Source organism: Zeus faber (assembly GCF_960531495.2).
Source record: "Zeus faber genome assembly, chromosome: 10".
NCBI lineage: Eukaryota > Metazoa > Chordata > Actinopteri > Zeiformes > Zeidae > Zeus > Zeus faber.
In genome coordinates, this window is record NC_137199.1 from 27,950,725 (window position 1) to 27,960,978 (window position 10,254).

The window sequence follows — 10,254 nt, forward strand, 5'->3', positions numbered from 1 at the left end:
GTGTGTGTGTGTGTGTGTGTGTGTGTGTGTGTGTGTGTGTGTGTGTGATCATGCTGCCAGGACTGTTGGATATTTTGTAATGGTGCTATTTGTCTGTTTACTTTTCCTTAAAAGTTTATTGTGCACAATAGAGCATCCGATGTAAGGATCTTCATGGATAGACCAGCAGAAAGTCATAATTCTAGAAACACAGATCAGCAAAGGGGAAAAAAAAAGGAATAAAAAAAAAAAGTGGACGAAGAGCTTGTGGTTGTGACGGCTGTTTGGAATGACGTCTTTTGTTTTGTTTGGTATTGTCTGTAAGGGAGGCTGACACAGGTGGATAACGTGGAGAATGTATTAATGTCGTGCAAGGACACTTTGTGTAAAAAGAGCCATTTTTAGAAGCCTTAGTTGTGAAGAGACTGGCTGTCGTTCAAACATGCTGTTCTCTACGAAGGGATTCAGGCCTTACTATGTGACAGACTGCAAGGGGGCCTCACAGAAATTGATGAGCGTCCCAAAATGTGAGTGTTTTTGACAGGCAAACGATAGAAGGCAGTAAATTGTTAAGAGTGAACTCTGTTTTTAGGTCGGGAATTACTTGTACAATGTCATTTTTATTTTATTTTATTTTAACGGCCGAATCCTGATTTCGAAATGAAATTCTTCAGGTCATTTGCCCCCAGCTTCTTGTACAGCATGTCATTTTGAGTCTCGCTATTACAAAATGTTTTTTTTTTTTTTTTTTTTTTTTTGCACATAACAAAACCAGTATTCCAACAGCGACAGTATTGCAATCCCATTTGCTTGTGACGATCAAATAATGTTGAACACGTACTGTAGGTGGCTGCTACATAAGCACATTTTATTCTGTATTAGGTGTTTTGTCCTATAGAGTGAACACGGTGGCATCTCATCCATTCTCACTGTTAGCACATCACATTATGGTGAAGGAATAGCACAACTTTTCATGTTGTAACCTTTTTTTAGTACCAAAAAATGGGCTTTTCTGCTTCATTAAAGGAAAAAAATGTTTTGTCAGCGTTTTTGTCTTGTCAAATGGCTGCGTCTGCTTTCAAATCTTTCATATAATCACATATTATATATCTACTGGCTGTATGACAAAATGGCTTATTTCTAAAACGTGATGCGTTGAGGTGACATCGATTGAGAAACTCGAGAAAGGATCGAGAAGCGTTTCCCAGAGGCAACAAGATAATGCCAGCGTTTATTTCCAGCAGTCACAAGAGACATCAAGCACAATAGCAAATGCACAAATAAAATATTTATTATGCAAATTGAAAATTATTGAAAGAGAGAAAAAAGAGCAATTCAAAAGAGCATTCGTCGTCAAAGGTCAATAAGTAAAGGTCACATGCATGTATATTCATGTTTTTCTTCCAAGTGAGATGTGACTTCATCCACATCAGCTTTGGGTGTTAAGGTCCAATTTGCCGCCTGGTGGCGCCAGAGTGTTTTTATTTTTATTCTATTGCTGCATTAAATAAATACCTTGTCCCCTCAAACTCCTGTTTAACCATTTTAAAAGTCTGGATTTACATATGACATTCCATTGCCATCTCAGAAAACGTATATTTCCATTCATTAAGAATTACAATGAATTTTTAAATAATATTGAATCATATGAGTATTGTTATTGATAACAATGATAAAGACGACAATAATAATATTAATAATAATAAAAATAATAAACAAACAAAAATGCACAAAGTATGTCACTCCCAAATACTAGAGATAGTGACTATATAGTGCATTTGTGTGCATTGTACATGCACACACGCACGCACACACACACACACACACGCACACACACACACAACATACAAATCACCACAGAATTTGTGGCGAGGCTAAGAAATTCCCACATACGTTATTTTTCTTCCTTGTTCTCAGTGGACTGAGATGTCTTGGAATATGTGGCGTCCCAAGACAGTACCCATTGTATAAGATAAATTATTAACAGACGGTGCCAGGGGTCTCAAGAGAGAGAGAGAGAGAACCCATTGTCAGGGGTCCCGGTGATAAGGGAGGTGAAAATGTGAACAGTGACCTACGTATGTAGGGGAATCAGATGGTCAACGTTGTCTCTGGTTAAGCATATAAGCACCTGCCCGAGTTTCATTCGACAGAGAATCCATCCGGCTCGGTTCTCTCCTAGACGTCCATGGCAAGTCTAGTCTGATGCTGTTCTTTTGTAATAAATCTATTATTTTACTCAAGTCAGCGTCAGTGGTCTCTCCTTCTTCATCAACACATCAAATTCATCAAGAAATTACAGGACACAACTGTGCACATTTCACACGGTCCCAGAGGTGTTGCTGTTGGAACCCTTGATTCTATCAGAGAAGGAAAACTCAACTTCCTCCATACAAACAAATCTAATTTCATTGACCTGGATGCAATCAATATCTAAATTGTATTACAACATTTGCTATAAGATCTGATCCTCTTTCGATTAACTTTCATAAGCTAAACAGCCTTTTTAATGGATGTTCCGTGGCTGATGCACTTTCCTCCCACATGAAATGATATATAAGACATGGTTCAGCATTTGTAATTGGTCGTTATGGTGACGCTCCAGCAGCATCCCACAGCACATGAGCTCCTGCCATGTGGGGCCGCAGAGTCCAAACAAGTGGGTAGAGAATGCTAACAATACAGTAAATGACTGAATGGGTAATCCTAAACAAAGATCCAATCAAAATCAATCAGTGATGTCAATGAAATGTTTCTTTGCATTTTAAGAACCACAAATGTTTAGTAATGACTGTGTAATAAAGTAAAACACTAAGTATGGAATAGTAAGCCTATGTATTAAGTAGGCCTATAGGGTAAGGTGGAAGTGCAATTTAGCAGAATCTCTTCATGTTTGAGTTACTCAATATCTTTGTCTGTTCACAAAGTCAAAAATACGCTCAGGAGGACAACGTGGGAAAAAAAGAAAATTCATATGTAACTTGGCTCCACATCCTGTTGCTGACCACAGTCTATTTTGGTAAACGGCCAAGGTGCTGTCATAGGTAGAGAAATGGCCAGAAATGGCAGACGCTTTCCGGAACCTGTTGTTTTGCGTGTGGTTTCCAAAATGTTCATGTAAAACCACAGCCTCTGCTCTCAAACTAAAACGGTTGATGAAAGTGCCACGAATATATCTATTGAAAAATCACTCACCAGATATACAATTTAAATTTACATTAACACTTTACAAAAGAAAATATGACTATTCTCATCATCATCATCATCATCATCATCATCATCATCATCATCATCATCTTCACCATCATCATCATCATCATCGTGATTGTACATTTGTGTTTTGAAAACATGACTTTCATGATATGTTCAAAAGCACTGTAGTCTTACATTGTGCTACATTAGATATGGGGGAAAAAAAACCCAGAAGATATTTTAGACTTCTTTAAATGACAAAAACCTATTCATGTAAAACCTTATCGATACACTACGCCTCACATGAGTGACAAATGTATTCTTGTGAGGTTATTGTAATTTGTAAATCAATTCGTAATTTTTCTGCAAAGTGTCCAATTCTGCATTGAATCTAGTGTGTTTGTGCATTGTTCATGGAGTTGACATGACATTTACCCTCCATTTGCCTTTTCCCACCAGGCAAACCGTTGTCAGAGAATTGTTAAAGGTTTACGTTGTCAATATTTCTGTCATTTATGAACAAGAGTTTGTGTCATGTGTGGGGGAGATAACTTTATTTTCAAAGTAAACTTGCAATGCATTTAACATGGTGGGTATGCATCTCCAAGTCAAGTAAATTATACTTACAACACACGTTATGAATGAAGCTGTAGACTTAAATCTTTACTTTTGTGGATTTTCTGCAATAAACGGAGCATTTGACCCAATGTCCTCTTAAAGCACAATGAATAAGGATCTTTCTGTCTGGATGCAAAGACGTCATTGAAACTTAATTCAATTTCTTAAGCGTGCTTTTTGGGTTGTTACAGTTTTGTTAATTCAAAAGTAAATTCATCAGGACAGAGGTAAACAATGATTCATTCAAACATATATACTGTATAATTCAAGAAACAATGTGATGTGAAACAACTGAAAGTGGGAAGAACAAAACTATTGACTTCAAAGTCTATCAAACATGTTTTAATTATTTTGAAAATCTGCTTTTCACAGATATCTTGACATATGTTATGTTTATTTCTCTATATTTAGCTGCATTTTATTTTCTACTGTGTTCTGGACCTTGCCCTATGGACTACATTTACATACATTTCCCTCCAAAAATAATTATTTGGTGACACATAGAACACAAGTCTTTATATTGTTGACATGAATAATGTCAATTATTAAATTAGATCTACTTCACAAAGATACGGCAAAAAACCTGCATCATTTTCAGGTAAAGAATACAACAAGTGTAATGTGAATTTTAAATGTTATGATTTTACGAATCCCCTCGGCGGCAATTAGCACTTGGTTCCATCTTCTTATCGGGCTTTGATCCTTCCACATGTGAAACTCTGTCTCACAAAGCTCCTTTGGTTGAGGAAAGGGTAAGATGAAAGACAAAATGATGTGATTATGATTAATTAACAACAAAATAAGAAAACATTAAACAAATAAAATAATTTATTGAAGTATATTTTGCGCCTTGCATGGCTGTGACTCTGTAAAGCACCAACCGACACGTGATCAGTTCTTTGAAATACGGAGCTGGATGATAATTATTATTATTAATTATTATAATTTTTATAACAATAACAATAATAATAATAATTTATATATATATAAATATATATATTTATATATGCGCTATAATCACTTGGAAATTCATGTTTTCTCACTGTTTTCTTGGCATAATTAACAAAATAATTAACAAAGTAATTTAACTGATAGAGTACCATTGAACATTTGCTGTTGTATTAAGAAATGATGATCATGACATGATAATATATTATTAAATTACTATTATTGGAATTTAGATTTTCAATACAAATGCAATGTTAGTGTGTGGCTGACTTGCTCCGTGCTCTCCAACTAATAGCCGCTGTAGAATTGGCCGTGGCTAAAATATGATTATTCACTCATTCCGGGAGCGATAAAATGTGGGTTCCAAAGCTAAATCAACCAAGATTCAAAGTAGGATTGTTATATTGTTTTGTTTTTTCTTTTTTTCTTTTTACTTGAGCCTTAATTTCCCATTACCTCTCAACCATGCATCTTGATCATCTTGTATCTCGAGGCATCATGATCTCCTGACATCTGAGTAAATACTCGCTGCTCCACCTTCAGTGGAATCCATCGCTCTACCAAGCGAATTATTTCTCCTGGTAAAGGCCGGCGCAGTATAAACCATGACCTCATTTTCCCGGGAAGATATGTTCAGAAGTCATCACAATCTGATCTTGGACACACGCTCAAACATATTCTGGAATATTCTTTCAAGTCTCCTACCTGCTCAGTTTGCTGATCACTGGTCATTGTGATATCTGTTTGAAAGGGGCATGTTAAAAAGTTATATTAAGCCGGAGCAAATCAGCAATAAGTACCTGTGATGCTTGCAGAAGAGAATAAATTCATTTATACCATTGCCACGATGCAGTGTGTTTTTCGTAATGGTGCATATCAGGAAAACTATTAAAATCAGACTGAGGGCCAGTGCCACAGCCAGAAATACCACTATTGGATCCAGACCAATGGAACCTCCTGCAACTTAATAAAAAGAGAAATAATATGATAAGCTCTCCAATACATTTTACAAATTATTTCAGTGAAAGGTGACAATGGAAGTGTTACCTTCAACCTCCAGCGTAGTTCCATTTCCAAAAAGTATCTCCCCACATGCAGCCACGGCACAGTAGTAAGTTCCAGTCTCGGTTGAGTCGACGTTGTCTTTGGGGAGAGTGTAGCGGCAGCTCCGGGGAGCAGAGTGGGCCCCGGGTCTCTCCGGACATCCTCCGCTCTGGGGTTCATTGGCGTAGAGGACACCCGGGTGGGACTGACCAGGCCCGGCTTTGAACCAGTGCACGCTGGCCTCACCTGCGCAGGAACTGGTCTCTGAGAACCGGTTTTTGTGGACCCAGCACTGCAGAATCGCATTGTCTCCCTGGTGGAGCGGTGCTCGTGCTGGGGCTTGAAGCACAGCACCGATTTCAGATCTCGGTCCTGCAAACGGGCATTAGCGTCACATTTTAGACTTTGCTCAGCGTATCTCAAACAGCCATCTTGTTAGGAAGGACAACACATTTTGTCTTGTCATAGCATTTAAAAATGAACAGATGAAATGCAAAAGACAAAATTGTATATGCATATGACAATTGTTCCAGATGCAAACGAGGAAATAAAACTTTTGAAACAGGCCGTTTCCTCAAAAATAAAATGCTTTGATAATTTATTTATTTACCTTGTACTCTTAAGAAAAATCCTTGTAAAAAAGTAATACCTTTAAAATATTCTGATATTAAGCAATAGTACATTGCAGTATCTGTTAGCTTTGCTGTTGTTATAGCCAATGTAAAATGTCCAGGTTTTGATTCTAATGCAATATGGAGACTTTTATCATGAGGTTTCCTCTCTGTTGTTTGGGAATAGGCAAAGCCTCCAAACAAAACCTCAGGCATTTGGCCGGGAACACTTTTGATCCAAAAAACTTGATCAGAATAAGATGCGTTGTGGAATTTACACTGCAAAGACACTCTGTCTCCAGCCTGAGCAGTCACTGCCACAAGAGGCTGATCATCTGTAGATTCTGGAAAATAAACATGCAGAGTAAAAAGTTAAATTATCATCGAGTACAACTTTGTATTAGATGTTCAAAACTTATCGTTAATACAAATAGTACTTAAACTGAATCTGGAGGCATACTTACGACAGATTCTGAGCAAACACAATGCGCTTAACAGCATCAGCATGGTAAGGTCGCTCGCCTTGAAATGCTTTTCCACATTAAACTTTGCTGGAAGAAGCTTCAATAATACGCCTGCTCATATCTAAGAGGGGAGCAGTTTCCTCTCACATTCTGAATGGTCTACTTTCATCTTGGCATCTCCACTGTAACATCACAGCGGAAAGAAGTGCACTCACACTTCTGCACGTCCACTGGCTCGCACACCCACGCTCTAGGCTTCTACCTAGAAATCAGTCCCAAAAAAGTCAAAAGAATTTAAATAAAATAATAATAATTGAGACCTGGCCTATTGAGTGTGTACAGGTGATAAAATATTAATAATCAACTTAGGTATTCATTAAAAGATTAGATTTTCATACAATAGCTTGAGGGAGATCTTTGAATATGTTCTTTAAGGCAATTTTTCATTTTGATATTTGGGTTTATTGGTTGAGCAGTGCAGGGATTTCTTATTTTCAACTCTCGAGACGTCATGTCTTTCATGACCAAAACCGGAGATGTGGCATCCTCGATATCTTTGGTTTAGCAGGAGTAAAATGATTTGCTGAATGTTTAAGCCGCAGTACATATCGCAACATTCATAGCAATAACATTTTCGACGCTAAGCGTGGCCATAGGTCGTATTGGGCAAACTGAGATTTACGGATTCTCACTGGGATTGACATTTAAACTAGAGCCTACTCATACTAGAAATGTCAGTTTCTGATACAATAATACCAATAATACCAGCAGCAAAATAATAATAATTTGCTGCAAAAAAAACCCAAAACATTTACCACACAAACTTTATGTTAAATGTCTTATATGTTAAAGAGATCATGCACGTGTACATGTTGTATCAGACTATGCTGAGGTAAAAAGCAACCCTCTCATTGCATTGCTGCCATCTATTGGCAGAAACCAGACTACACAACACATATAAGTTAAAAGGGGACCCATTACGCCGCTGGGCCCAACAGCCCCAAACTTTGTACGGATCCCGTGGCGGACCCTGGCCACCACCGCCCACGAGTCTGGAGTCGATTGGAACAAGTTAATATAGGTCTCCGAGGTCCCCAAAACATGCCTTTGATTTTAGTTTTGCTGAAAATACCACTGAGATTATGCATTCCAGCCATCCTAACATGCCTCTAAACCAGGGGTCTACCTGGGGGCCGCTGCAGGTAGAGTCTGGGTGAGGCTGGGCCGCATCAAGTATTCCACAAAGAAAGGGTTTCAAGTATTCCAAAAAAAAGTACAACTTCTTTTCCCTTTCCTATTGCAACACTCTGATGTCTTTATTGGGTCACTGATCACTCTTGTTGAGTCCGCCCACTTCCTAAGTCCTCTGTACCTTGCACTGGGCGACAGGATGTATTTTCCTTCCGCTTAGTGTCACTCCGGAATCACGTTTCAACCAAGTGACTGACGCGTTGGCTTACTTGTCAACAAACACCACCGGAAGCTGTCACGAGCCTGAGCTACGGTAGCCCGTAAGTGATGAAAAAATTAAATAAAACGCCCAGGGCAACGACTCGCGCAACGACTCGGCAAAAAGGTGCGTGTGAGAAAAACGCACGGGCCGCACTATCACTAAACTTAAGTCAAGTAGGGGGCCACAAAATATCGTCCCGCGAGTTTGAGACCCCTGCTCTAAACCATCCTGTGCTAGGACGCTCTGTTTCAGTGGGTGGCGATTCCCTCCTGAGGCCCCTAGCTCTGTGAGCCAATGGCGTTTGAGCTTTTCTTCCGGGTTCTGTTGTAGTTAGTCCGTAAACTTTCACTCATATTAGATCTACAAGATCCACTTTAGATCTACTTTGAAAAGTTTGTTCAGACTTTGTTTGCTGACACCGCATCCCGGGCACAGCACGCTGGGATTTTTTGTTTTTCGTGTGCAAACGTCGGAAAATAAAATAAAAGAAATACATCTGCACTAAAAACACACAATTTTTGTTGGTTTTGTTCGCACAGCAGATCGCACACCACAGCTCACAGTCGATCGACCGCATCGCTTTTTTGATTTTCTTTAGGAGGAAACACACAGCAGAATTGTTTTTTGAATACTTACATTTCCATCATCTGCAGTTTTTTCACAAACACTTGGTATTGATTCCTCTCTCCTTTAGAAGATTTGTGCTGGTCTGCGAAACAAACAGAGCAGTTCCCAGCGCTGCTTGTTATTCTCCTGGGTGGAGTAATTCTCCTGGGTGGAGTTACTCAGATGGGGGTCGATTCGAATTCTAATGAAGCCCCACTTGAGGTAGGAAGGGGCTGCAAATCCGAACGGCTTGTTTCACCAGCTGTTTTATGAAATACACAGCTCACAAAAATGGCTATTTAATATAAACTACGCTGAGGGGATTGTGATCGTGCTTTGAACTACCAAGAGAGCAAATATGAATCTAGATGGTGTACAAACTGAAAAGAACCTGCGCAGAAAAGGTTTTCAGATGGTCACCATGGGATGAATCTGGGAATTCTGAATTTAATTTCATAATACTCAATTCTGATTAAAGTGCAAATTCCGAGATTTCTGACTTGAATCTCAGAGCAAATTTTTTTTTCTCATATGGCCCTTAGCCATAGAAATTACTTACACGTTACACAATATACAATTTACCTCAGTTAATATTATTTCAAACTAGTCTGTTTAGTAGTGCATACCTTTTTTCAAGAAATCAAGAAAACCGTCAAGCTCAGCGTTTCGATTGCTGTTTTATTTAGGGGTGAAATGCCTCACACAGGCACATGTTTGATCAGTTCTGGAAGTAGACAATGTCTCCATCATAGTGCACGGGCCAAGTACGGTCACAATTGATTGCGATCCTCCTGGTGCGGGCTTGACCGCGGTACTGGCAGTGGCGCAGCCGACCTCCGTAGTTTAGCAGCTGGCAGTGAATGATAGAGAAGGGTTGGATACTTCTGGTCATGGTACCGTACGGCTCTCCGGCATCGCGACAAATGTCCCTGATTGTATTTAAATTGGCTTTTATGAAGGTGTTGCTCTCCTTGCATTCGTTAGAGTTGGTCTTGGAGATTCCTTTTCCGTTTATCACTGAATCACACCCGTTGGCGGGAATATTTCTGTTGACATGTTGCTCTATAAATTTCTTGTAACGAGGAAGGACGTCTAGAGGCTGGGAGAACGCAGCGGCAGAGAGGAGCACCAGCAGCAAACAGACGAGTTGGATCGTCATGATTCTGAGAGAAAAAATATTTTTTCTGAAGTATTATCAAACCTTATTGAACCATAATGACACACATGAAACTATGATACTCAATGGTCAGTGTCCTCTGAATAATGACTGTTGCGGTGGCATACAGGTAAATATATCAGTAAGGAGGTTAGTCTTATGCAGGCCGAATAGTTTGCTCCA

General features: G+C 39.1%; 1 protein-coding gene across 1 annotated transcript; it reads right to left on the minus strand.

The window, feature by feature from the left end:
* Nucleotides 1–9,633: 9,633 nt before the first annotated feature.
* Nucleotides 9,634–10,074, minus strand: LOC307235984 (ribonuclease-like 3; the record flags this gene model as incomplete). The annotated part of the gene is made up of 1 exon (XM_080008243.1): nucleotides 9,634–10,074. One exon carries the CDS (start codon nucleotides 10,072–10,074, stop codon nucleotides 9,634–9,636), a length of 441 nt encoding a protein of 146 aa, XP_079864369.1.
* Nucleotides 10,075–10,254: the final 180 nt, after the last annotated feature.